At 41.5% G+C, this 13,217-nt stretch overlaps 1 protein-coding gene across 2 annotated transcripts in view; it reads left to right on the top strand.

Moving 5' to 3' along the window:
* The window catches only part of NELL1 (neural EGFL like 1), a 1,001,735-nt gene that overhangs the window by 210,173 nt on the left and 778,345 nt on the right, over positions 1-13,217 (top strand). For both annotated transcript variants that reach the window (XM_004711602.2, XM_004711601.2), the window contains exon 5: positions 8,758-8,854. In XM_004711602.2, the coding sequence (XP_004711659.2) occupies positions 8,758-8,854 (97 nt within the window). The remainder of the gene's footprint in view (positions 1-8,757; positions 8,855-13,217) is intronic.

Genomic DNA, 13,217 nt, shown 5'->3' with positions numbered 1-13,217 from the left:
TTTGGATCACTTGTTGTTCCCTTGTCCCTGGGTTTGTTAACACCACTACCTTTCCCCACCCACCCCCTCCCATGTCCCCCCAGAACTGTTGTTCCTGTTGTTTTCTCCTCCAGATTGTTCATCCAGACTATCTTATTTAGACAGACCTGTGGCGATAATAACATGCACAAAATCAAGACAGAGCAAAACCAAGCAACAAAATAAAACAACAACAACAAGCCAATGACAAAAAACAAAACACAACAAGAAAGAAAAGCTTGTAGTTAGTTCAAGGACTGTTCGTTGGCCTTTAGGAGTGCTTTCCAATTGAGTGTGTTGGGGTGCCAAGCCCTGGCCCCAAAGTCTACTTTTGGTATTCCCCGGGGACTTCGTTGCTCTGTTCCCCTTGTTGTTCTGTTGCACACCCTTAGTGTTCTACCTCAGTGTGGTGGGATCAGATTGGGCGGAATTCCCACTCTGTGTCTCCAATGTTGTCCCCTCTAGGGCTGTGGGTCAGTGAGGGATGTCGTGTCTCATAGTAGGGTCGGCCACGTGGTCTTCTCTGTGCATTGGCTGCTCTGAGCGGGAATATCGTCTTCCAGGCTTGGTGGGTCAGGATGTGCTCCACTCTCTCTTCCTTCCCCTTCATTTGCTCCTGTGTGATCTGATCAGATATGTCCCTCTCCCTGAGCTGCAGATTCAGTGCTGTCCTCTGAAATAAATTCTTCTTGGGGGAGGGGCAGGTGTCCACATAGTTGGGATTTGGGCCGGCCCCTCAGACCTCTCCACTGGTTCCCTACTCCACGCAGACTTGTTGCATTCAAATCTTGGAGCACTGGGTTGAAGTCTGGTCCCTCTTTTCCAGGGACTTTTTTCTCCTGATAACCTGTCTAAAATTCATGAGGCGAACTCTCACCATCCTCACTTTCAAGAAGTATTCTGGCTGTACATCTCTTCAGGCTGATTTGGTTGTTGTTCTGGCAGTCCATGGTATTTTCAGTATTACTTGCCAGAACTATTATTCAAATGCATATGGAGGATATTGAAAATACTATGGCTTGGACCAGGGCTAGTGTGCACTTGGAGGAGGAAGGGGAAAAATAATTATGTTTAGCATGGAATGGTTTCGATGGCAAAAATTCAACAAGTAGTTTTTTTCCCCCTGTCTACCTTTATTCCGAGCATAGTGCAAACTTTTAAAAGAATAGACCCATGGATCAAAACAGCATTTCTTGAGAACCTCCAAGAGTCATATCCTTTGCTGGTATTTGAGGATACAAAGAGATGAACTTGACACCGTGTCTGCCTTCAGAGGGCTTATGCTTAATGGTGGAGGACACATCTTAGAAAGCAAATGGAGCATGGCGGTTTATTTGTCATGGGAGTTCATGATGCTTTCCATGTTCTTCGCCAGCACTCTAATCCAAATGCGTTAATTCTTGTCTGGGCTTCATTATTCACCACCCAAGTTGCACATGCATCTGAGGTGATGGAATGGACCATAGCTTGGGTTCGCTATCTCTAGAACATTGCATTTATTGCGTCCCATAATAAGGTATGTGATGCTGCTATCTGTCTTAAGCATTTGACTTGAGGGCAAGGACTTGAACATATTAATTTTGCCTGTGTATCCTCCAGGTCACATTGTAGGCAGTCAGAGCTTGATTGAAAGGGGAAAATGTCTTTGGCGACAATTGTGGCTATATAAGAATGTTCCATTTACTGGTCACACTGACAAGCAAGGTGTGTTTATTATTATTGCTTTGGCATTTCATTTCACTTGGGTGCTACTGGCTTAAAATGACAGTTCTTTGTGTCCTCCCAGCCTGTTTCCATGAGCCAGTCAACCCTAATGGTAACCCAGGGATCAGCAGCCTGTAGGCCCAGAATCTGAGTGTATTTGTTTGGCTTGTGCCAGGATAAAGGAGGTGAGCTAGTGGCCAGGCCATGAGTGGAGATGGAGATGAGATGGGGAATTGATTGTTAAAATGTGAAATTGGGGAAACATTATAAAAATTATCATCATGAAATCTATACACAATCATAATAATACAGAAAGTATAGAAAGAGGAGGCTACTATCAATATCTAGATATATATTCCTATGTTTATATAGTATGAATGATGTAGAGGATGGGTCCGTATTTGTAAACATGTATATATGTATTGCTTTATTTCCTCCACACTATGTGTGTTGTAAGTTCATTTGAAATTAATTGGGGCACCTTCCCATTTCATTACACATTCTTTAGCAAAAAGTTTTTTTAAATGGCTGCATTATCTTAATATGAACCTCATAGTTTATGTAACAAGAATTACTTAACCCATTCATGTGCGAAGGGTTGTGATAATTCAGGTTCATTCTTTAGGATATGTTCTCTGTATTACTCTGCACGACACCTCCGTTGGGTTCATTTTGTTAATTAACTCATTTACTTTTCTCTGCTTTCTCCATAAACTTGGAAAAAAAAACGATGCTTGGTGTGAATTTTTGAATTTGTATGCATTCTTGGATATAGATAAAATTGGTTCTTGTGTGTGTGTTTTAAATTTATATATTTTATAGACTTCTCCTTTTTTTATTAACTATCTTTTGGTTTTAAAATTTACAAATGAGGTTATAAGGATTATTCAAAGAACATCCATATGCTGCACTCTAATTTGAGTTATAATGCACATTTATACATCTTCGTCACGACCCCGAAGGATAGAGAGGAAGTGCCCCAGACAGTTTTCTAGGTTGTAATGTTATGGAAGCGGATTGCCAAGTCTTTTCTCACGTGTTCGGATGGCAGGTTTGAATCCCCAACCTTGTGAGTAGCAGAGAAGCACCTAACCATTGTGCCACCAGTTGGAATTGACTTGATGGCACAACAACAATAATGTAAACATATACATCATTATCGGTCCCTGTGAGTAAATTGCAAACATCATTAACTTCTAACCATAAACACTCCAGTGCTTATTTCCCAAGACCAGGACATGTACTTCTAAAAACACATGCCAATGATCAAACTTGGGAAGGTCAACTTTTACATAACACTATTATATAATCTGAGTTTTACTAGTTTTCCCCCTAATGACTTATATAAGACTTTTTTTCCCCTGACCCGGCATCCAATCTAGCATCCCCTCTTGGTTTAGTTTTTATGCCTCTTTTAATCTAGAACTCTTCCTCAGCTTTTCTTTATCTTTAGTGAAATTGAGATTTAAAGGAGTACAAGTAATTTTCTGGGATGCCCCTTCAAGTTGGGTTTGTCTGATGTTTTCTCCTCCTTTGATTTCCTCCCCTGTGTGTGTTTTGATACTTTTTTAGCTCTGCTCATGTTGCTGTGTATGCACCAGTTTATTAATTCTGTCTGCTGCAAGCAATTCCCTCGTGAGGATGCTTCTTGGAAAGACTTGGCAGGACTGCCAGGAAGGCAGCAGTTGGCACAACTTTCTAGCATCAGGAAGGGGTGAGGGAAGGGTCTGCCTAACACTGGGAAGTAGCTTCTATGCCCTTTGGACACAGGTGGGGCAGATAGGCCTGTTTTATCAGAGACTGGGTCTCAGATATTTGTTGCCTTTTTTTAAGGCACAAAGCTGTTAAGCTCCCAGTAGACAATGCAGGAAAGGAAGTTCATCTGTTTGATTGATCATTCATTCATTCACTCATTTATTCATGCATTTAGTAATCATGGATTGAGGGTCTGCTCTGCTAGCTAGCGCTCCCCTTCAAGCACACTGACAAGCAAAGAGAAAACTTTTGAAGTGAAAGCTCCCCTCAGTCTGATAGACCCTAATGCTTTAAAGTGAAGGTGAAGGTAAATGGCTTCACAGCACTTCCAATTTATTAGCAAAATAACCTTATAGAAAATTATGCTTTCCGCCTCTTCCTCTAAATACAGCAGTTTCTATTTTTCCCTCCTGATACCCACCGTGAACATAATTTTTGCATCGTTAGCTCCATAGCGCATAAATAATTTTTCATTCCACTTTTCCCCACTGAAAATTATTTTGTGTATTCTTTCCCATGTTTCATAACCTGCATATCTATCACTCTTAATGATGGTAGTAAATTCTATCAAGCTGATCTACTATAACTTACACAATGCTCTTTTGTTGTAAATTTGGCTTGTTTCTGGTTGTTCATTAATATTAGAAGGATAACTGCATGTGTGTGTGTGTAAGTTTGTAGCAGTTCCCCATGTTCAAGCAGATTTGACCAACTGCTTCATCTAAAATGGTTCATTGTGATTTAGGAAAAGAGGTTGGATGCTTGTGGAATAAACACAACCTGTCTCCTTTAGGGAAATTTCCCCCCCCTCTTGCTTATATTGTGAACTTCCATTTATAATAGGAAGATAATTATTGGAGAATGACCTGATATATTTAGAGCTCTGTCAGCTGAATACCTTGTACATATTTTAAGGAAACAGCATGTTCTCACTAGGGAATAATAGAGGAATAGATTCTGTGGCTAAGATATGTGCCTGCAGCTTGTGGACTTCCAACACCAGCCATCTCGCAGTTCTTCCGTTTGCTTGACACAACCAGGTGCTCCTTCTGAGAGCTGCTGGAGGATCCTCACTGTCTGGAAGTGGCCAGCTCCATCACACAGGGAAGACGCGCCCCACTGGAGGAGAGAGTTCTCCCGCAGTTGCTCTGAGCACTGACTGAGAAATGCCAAGAATAGGAAGGTCTCTCATGGGGGATGGAAACCTGCATAGGATGGCCCTGCCTCACCTCACCCAGAATCTTCTGAGCATCTAAGGAGAACGTCAAGGGAAATTATCTTCCTTCCTTAGCATACCAGTGCTCAGAGGTATTTTACCAGGTCCTATGTGTCTGATCAGGTGGTGACTGACCAGTCTTTGAGCAATAATTTGTGATTAATTGGAGGGTAGCCCACTGATGTAGTAGGTTAACTGTTGGGCTGCTGTGTCTGATCAGAGCACACAGCACAAACAAAGGGGGAGGGAGAGAGAGTGGAGCACATCCTGGCCCACCAAGCCCAGAGGACGATATTCCTGTTCAGAGCAGCCCATGCACAGAGAAGACCATAGGGCTGCCCCACTGTGAGACACAACGTCCTTCACTGACCCATAGCCCTACGGGGGACAACACACTGAGGCGAAACACTAAGGGTGTGCAACAGAACAGCAAGGGAAGCAGAGCAAGGAAGTCCCTGGGAATATAAAAAATAGACTGTGGGGCCATCAGACAGGACTTGAAAACACTCCTAAAGGTCAACAAACAAACTTTGAACTATTTATATAGTTTTTCTTTTTTTGCCATCGTTGTTGTTTTGTTTTCTTTTGTTGCTTTGTTTTGTTCTGTCTTGGCTTTGTGCTTATTATTGTCCCTGCCTGTCTATCTAGATAAGCTAGGTGAGATAAACAATCCAGAGGAGAAAGCAACAGGACCAATGGTTCTGGGGGGACATGGGACAGGGTGAGGTAGGGGAAAGGATGGGGGGTGCCAACAAACCCACGGACAAGGGAACAACAAGTGGTCTAAAATCGATGGCTAGGAAGGTGTAGGAGACCTGGTAGGGCTTGATCAAGGGCAATGTAACTGAGAGGAATTACTGAAACCCAAATGAAGGCTGAGCATGATAGTGGGACAGGAGGAAAGTAAAAGGAAATAGAGGAAAGAACTAGGAGGCAAAGGGAATTTACAGAGGTCTAAGTAAAGGCATGTACATATGTAAATATATTTATATATGATGATAGGGAACTAGATATATGTACATATATTTAAAGGTTTAGTATTAAGGTAGTAGATGGACATTGGGCCTCTACTCAAGTACTTCCTCAACACAAGAACACTGTGTTCTAATAACCTGGCATTCCATGATGCTCACCTTCCCAACATGATTGCTGAAGACAAAATGGGTGCCTAAGCAAATGTGGTGAAGAAAGCTGATGGTGCCCAGCTATCAAAAGACATAGCATCTGAGGTCTTAAAGGGTTGAAGGTAAACAATCGGCCATCTAGCTGAGAAGCAACAAAGCCCACATTGAAGAAGCACACAAGCCTGTGTGATCATGAGGTGTCGATGGGATCAGGTATTGGGCATCAAAGACCCAGAGCAAAAAAAGTCATATTGTGAATGAGGGGGAATGCAGAGTGGAGACCCAAAGCCCATCTGTAGGCAACTGGACATCCCCTTACAGAAGGGCCACAGGGAGGAGATGGGCCAGTCAGGGTGCAATATAGCACCAATAAAACACAACTTTCCACTAGTTCTTTAATGCTCCATCTCCCAACACTATCATGACCCCAATTCTACCTTACAAATTTGGCTAGACCAGAGCATGCACACAGGTACAGATAAGAGCTGGAAACACAGGGAATCCAGGACAGATAAACCCCTCAGGACCAATACTGAGAGTAGTGATATGAGGAGGGTAAGAGGAAGGTGGGGGGAGAAAGAGGGAACCAAGCACAGTGATCTACATACAACCCCCTCCCAGGGGGATGGACAACAGAAAAGTGGGTGAAGGGAGACATTGGTCAGTGTAAGACAGGAAAAAATAATTTATAAATTATCAAGGGCTCATGAGGGAGGGGGAAATGGGGAGGGAGGGGAAAAATGAGAAACTGATACTAAGGCTTGAAATTGAAAGAAAACATCTTAAAAATCATGATGGTAACAAATGTACAAATGTGCTTGACACGATGGATGGATGGATGGATGGATGGATGGATGGATGGATGGTGATGAGAGCCATAGGAGCCCCCAATAAAATGACTTTAAAAAAAAGTATTGGGCTACTGACTGCAAAGCTCTGAGAGGTTCAAACACTGCAGGTGCTGTGAGAGAGGAAGGTGAATTGTGCCGCTTCTGCAGATATCTACAATCTCAGACACCCCAGGAGGCGATTCTGCTCTCTTCGGCACAATCTCTATGACCTGGAATCGACTTGATGGCTGTGGGTGTGTTTACTTGCTTTTGGACATCAGGTTGCTATTTAGAGCCCCGGTGTCGCAGTGGCCAAAGTGCATGGTTGCTAACAGAATGATTAAAAGTTGAAGTCCACCAACTTCTCTGTGGAAAAAAAAAAAATGTGGCAGTTGGCATGGAAACCATAGGGGGTAGTTCTGTTGTGCCATAGTGTGGTCGATCATGAGTGAAACTTGGCTTGATGGCATGATTTACCTGGTTGCTGTAGGAATGGATAACAATCAGGTAATACAAAGCTAGACAAGAGACACGTGCAAAGGGAAATGCACTGCCTTTCAGTTTGGAGGAATCTTCATCCGAACACCACCGTTCGCTGGTTACTTGGACTTGGCTGATCCATTCACCCTCTCTAGCCTTAACTTTCTCGTTGATAGCATGTGGATAAACCATCTTCCTCATCATTTTTCATAAAGTCCTTCGGCCAGGGTAGACCCTCAAACATACTATCCTCTTCTTCCCTCCCCTACCAAAAGAGAGCGAGTGGGAAGCCACAGGAGGTCCAGATAATGTGCCCAAGTTTTGTCAAGCATGAAACATTAGTTCTACAGCCATCAGAAATGACCATAAATTAGGTGGCTTCAAACAAGAGAAATGTACACATTCACTTTATTGAAAGCTAGAAAGTAAGGTGTTAGCAGGGCCCCATTCCCTCTGAAGACACTAGGGAAGAGTATTTTCTCACCTTTCTCCCTATTCCTGGGGTGTGTTAGTCTGGGTAGACTAGAGAAACAAATCCATCGACACACCTATGTGTATAAGAAGGAGTTATATACAAGAAGAATTGAACATTGAGAAAACATCCCAACCTAGTCCAGTTCAAAACCATAACTCTGATATTAGCCTATATGTCTGATACCAATCTATAAAGTCCTCTTCAGACTCCCGAAACACATGCAATGAAGCCAAATGCAGGACAATCACAGGCCAGTGGGTAGAAAGTCTTTGGATCCAGTGTCATTGGAAACATCTCAGCACTGGCAGGGTTCTCTCTGTGGTTTTTCTGGCTTCTGAGGTCTGGTTGGTCCATGTGGCTTGTCTTCTGCAATGTCTCCCAGGGAGTAGCAGAGAGAGACAGAGGTGTCTTCCGCCTCCAAGGAGGAAGTACCAGAATTCCCAGGAGAAGGCCGTGCCCACAGAAGTCTCATTGGCATCTCCAGATTGACAGCCTAGACTCCACCCCTATACTCTTAATCCTTAAATTGACACCAGATTAGGTGACTGCCACATGGTGGTTCTTAGCTCTTCCTGGTGCTACTCAGTGTTCCCTCCTTGACTTGTAGCTGCATCACAGCAATCGTTGCGGTCATCACCACATAGACTTTCCCTGTGGGTTTTGTGTGTGTGTGTGTGTGTGTGTGTGTGTCCTTACCTCTTCTTATCAGGACGCACTCTATGGTTGCGTAGTGATTACATACTGGGCTGCCATCTGAAAGGTCAGCAGCTCAAAACCACCAGCCACTCTTTGCTACAAAGACTGGGCAATCCCCTCCCTGGAAGAGTGGGAGTCTCAGACACTCACAAGGGCAGTTTGATCCTGCTCTCTAGGCTTGTTCTGAGTCAGCATTGACTCACTGGCAGTGAGTTTGGTTTTTGGTTTTCTGATCCAGGATGACCATTACAAATCTCATCTGTAAAGACCCTATTTGCAAATAAGATTATGCTCTGAGCTTCCAGGTGGACAAGACTTTGAAGGGGGCCAGGGTACAGTTTCTGCTAAACAGGCCTCTCTCTGTAGTAGCGGGTAATGTCATAGGTGCTTCAGACAGCTTGCGCTACTTTTGGTTCTGCTGTGAACCTCATCTTGTAACTGTGTTCTTTGTCCTGACAGGATTTATGAGCATGTGATAGACCCTCCGGACACCAACCTCCCCCCAGGAAGCAATATCTGGCTTGGTCAACGTAACCAAAAGCATGGCTTATTCAAAGTAAGAACCAACTTTCTTGGCTTATATCTAGGCAGTGCTTGAATTTTCATGCTGTTGGAGGTGTGTATATAATATTATTGGGAAGGGCATGGCATGATGGTAATAACAATAATGCTTATAAATACTTTATGCTAGGTATTTCTTTTTGTTTGTTTGGTTTTATTTATTAAAAGATCATTTAACTGGGGCCTCTTATAGCTCTTATAAAAATCCATACATCAATTAAGCATATTTGTACATATGTTGCCAGCAATATTTTCTAGACATTTACTTTCTATTGAGCCCTTGGTATCAACTCCTCTTTTTTCCCCTCCCCCTCCCACCCTCATGACTCCTTGATAAATTATTATTATTTTCATATCTTATACTGACTGCTCTCCCACTCCCCCCATGGTTTCTGTTGTTCATCCCCCTGGAGAAGGATGTGTGTGTGTGTGTGTGTGTGTGTGGTTATGTGTCGATCATTTCGATCTGTCCCTTCTTCCTTCCCTCCTCTTCCTACCTTGCCCCTACCCTTCTGGTACCACTACTCCTAATCCTGTTCCTGGATTCTGTGTGTCATGGTTTTTTTTGTTTTTTGTTTTTAATGTGCTTTATAGTAATGAACTCATTTGACTTTACAATAGTTTTGTGAAGTAGGTACATAGAGTTAAGTGGCTTGTCCCACCCAGGTCACCGAGGTCTCTCTGATGCCAGGCATGGATGATGCAGAAGGTTAATGATTGTCAAAATGTGTCTTATTGATCTGGTTGTATGAGACTTAAGATGATCAAATTAGTTTGTGCTCCCAGAATACACATTGATCCAGTTCGGAGTGGTTATCTAGCTGTGAAATAAGAACAAATCTCAACTTCCATGAACTCTGGTTTTCGTGTCTATGAAGAGGTTACTACAATTGCGGCACTTTACTGTACTACATAGAAATATGAGGATATAGCCATAGAGTGAATTGAACAAGTTCCAAACATCATGGGTGGGGTTCAGGATGGTCTTGCTCTTGAGAAGAATGGCAGACGTACTTCTAGCATTTTAGCAGACCGGATATTCCAGAGATGCTTATTTCAAATGCCTATAAATGCGGAATAAAATACAGCAAAATTCTTTTAAAAATTCACCACTGTGCTTACAAAGAAGAAAAACCCTTAGAATCCAAATATATTGAGAGAAGTGTTGTAAACCAGAGGGACACTTGCCAAGTCCAGAAACTCATAGCTTTCCATTCATTTCCCCCTGATTTTTATTTAAGCAATAACTTATATACAGTGAAATCCTTCTTCATGTATAATTCTGAGAAGCTTGACAATGTCACATAACCAACATCAATCACACTCAAGATGAAAACGATTCCACACCCCATGTATCCTTTAACTGCTCTCAGCCCTTAGCTGTTGTTGGTCTGTATTTTTGTAACCCTATAGCTGTATCTTTTCTAGAATGCCAAAGAAATGCAATACCTACTGTATGTGGCTTTTTGACTTTGGTTCCTTTCACTTAGGATGGTACATTGGAAATTCACATATGTTGGCAGATATTTCTATAGTTCTTTTTTGAAATCTCTATAGTATCACAGCTCTATTCTAGGAATGTAACAGAGTTTCTTTTCCTCCGTTCATGAATATGAGTTGTGTCTAACTTTCAGGAGCCCTGGTAGCATAGTGGATTACGAGTTGGGTTGCTAACCACAAGGTCAGCAGTTCAGATCCGCCAGCCTCTCTGTGGGAGAATGATGAGGCTTTCTGTTACTGTAAAGATTGACAGCCTCAGTGTGATCGGTAGGTTTATTGTGCCAACCTGGCCAATGAACACATGTGGGATTAATTGAAGAGCAGAGAGATAAATGGCTCAGCGAGCCTCAACTTTCTTGTCTCTTGCTCTTTGATGATCGGACCAGTGAACTTGTTCTCTGCCTCAATTTGCAAGCCACACTACCTGTGGGACGCCTAACCCATGGACTGTGTCACTGTAATTTGAGGTTCATTCAAGACCTGCTTTGCCACACTATTGGAATATACATCTCTTGAGTTGGGGACTGTCGGACCCTGTCAACTGGCTGACTGTTGGTGACCTGCCTTGCTGTTCGCTGCCTGTGCCCGGATAGCCTGAATTGCTCTACAGAGGACAACCTGGCGGCCCTCAAGACTTGAAGGACTGCCAGTGTCTTACAACTGTCTCACGGGAGTGAGTTGCACTGAGCCAATTGTACTACTTTATAGATTAATTAACTGTTTATTTCTTATGTTATCTATATATTTAAGGTGACCAGACATCCCGCTTTTGGCAGGACAGTCCCAATTTTTAACAATTTGTCCCGCATCTTGCGGCATTTTAAAAAAGTCCTAATTTTTGGAAAGAATGCATGACAAGCTAGGGAACGGAAGGAGAACGGTAAGGGAATATACGGTTTTCAGCTGCCATGTGGCTATTTCGCCAGGATATGAGTTTTATATTTTTTTTGTTAATTTTATAATGTTAAACTTTAATAATAACAAATAATTGTTGAGAACTGATTATCGAGAACTGCTTATCAAAGTTTGCATTATTGATCAGTTGTTAGGATTTGACCACCATTGTTTGGACTTAATGAACAATGGCATTTTTTGGCATTGGCAACGATGAAAACATTTTGTAACTGTCTCTCAGACAATTCACATCATACTGCGTGCTAGTGCTAGTTAAACAAGTGATGTCAACAAATCAGCTATTCAGATAATTTAGGTAATTTATTTATCAACAAATCAGCTATTCAGATAATTTAGGTAAGTAATTTATTTATTTCATAAATACATAAATGTTCTTGAATTTAGCAGACAGTACTCGTATTATTTATATTTTATAGTGGCGGCAAAATGATATAGACCACATTTTTAATCAAGAACTCTGCCCCCCCCCCCACATTGCCCCCAATTCAATGATGTCCCGCTTTACCAATGTTAAAATCTGGTCACCTTTATCTATATACATATATGAAAATAAAATTATTAGCCTCCTGGTTTTGTTTCTTCAGAGAACCCTGTCTAAAATACTCAGTAATCAAAAGGTACAGTTCTACTTTGTTGAATAGAGTCACCATGAGTCTGAATGTAGGTGTCCCCCGCCCCCCCACCCCCTGAGTTTTTGGCAATTACTAATAAAGATACTATAATTATCTGGAAAGAAGCTTTTCTGTAAACAGAGGTGTTTGTTTTGTTTGTGTAAATATGTAAACCGAAACCAAACCAAATGTACTGCCATTGAGTCAAGTCTGATTCATAATGGTTAACATTTTGGATTTCCAAACTGTTTAGCAAAAATGGTTATAATTTATTTTCCCCCAGTAATGACTGTCTGAACATTTCAGTAGTCTGTTGGATGGGAGAATTGCTTAGGTCCCATACGGAGTGGGGGTTGGAATGGAAAGTTCTAAAGCGAAGCCAGGTCCTTGATGACTGCCAGCAGACTTCCAGTGTAAAGGTAGCTGACAAGTTCACAATACGCTGAATGAGTCAGCCTGGTAAGGGGCGCCTTTCCTCTCATGTGCAGATAGGAAAGGAAATTTCCCAGAATTCTTTTACCTGTGAAGCTCAAAAACTATCTGAAAATGGGTCCTGGGTTGAGTTGATAGCACTTTGGGATTCCTGTTGAATAAAATGCATATTTTGGGGGAGAGAAAAATCACTTTTAATGGGGATCTTATAGAATTCTCCTAGATTTAAATTCACACAAATAATGAGTTTTGAAGCCACCATGAGTGGGAGTGTAGGGAAACTTCCCAAATTATCCATCAAATCCCAGCAGAAATTGGAATGATCAAATACAAAATTTAAAGCTCACAACTGCTGTATTAAAATCTTTAAAGAAGAAAAACTGAGACATTAAAAGTTGATAAGTGAATACAGTAAATTTTTGGATACTGTTTGATAAATGGATACTTGGAAATTTTAGAACTATGAAGCACTTTTGGAGATAATTTAGTAACTGAAAAAAACAAACAAAAACACAACCTAGCTCAGTAGTGAATGTGCTGTGTAGTCCATTAGACACAGCTGAGGAGAGAATTTATGAAAGAGAATATATTGCTGGAGAAGTTACACCAAGTGGAATGAACAGGTAAAGAGGAAATTGGGAAGAAGAGTTTAAAATACATAGATGATAAAATGAAATAATGTATGTTGATAATATTTCAGATTACACATTCCAGAAGATAATAGAAAAGGATATGGGCATAATGATTTGGTATCTTTTTTTTTCTATTTTATTTTATTTTTTAAATCAATTTATTGGGGCTCATAAAATTCATCACAATACATAGATCAATTGTGTAAAGCTCATCTATACATTTGTTGCCCTCATCATTCCCAAAATTCGCTTGCCTCTTGGGTTCCCG

The sequence above is a fragment of the Echinops telfairi genome, unplaced genomic scaffold (genome assembly GCF_000313985.2).
Source record: "Echinops telfairi isolate 266 unplaced genomic scaffold, ASM31398v2 ScPeMD7_60;HRSCAF=208, whole genome shotgun sequence".
Taxonomy (NCBI): Eukaryota; Metazoa; Chordata; class Mammalia; order Afrosoricida; family Tenrecidae; genus Echinops; species Echinops telfairi.
Note: the sequence above shows the minus strand (reverse complement) of the source record. Positions and strands in the feature narration are given on the sequence as shown.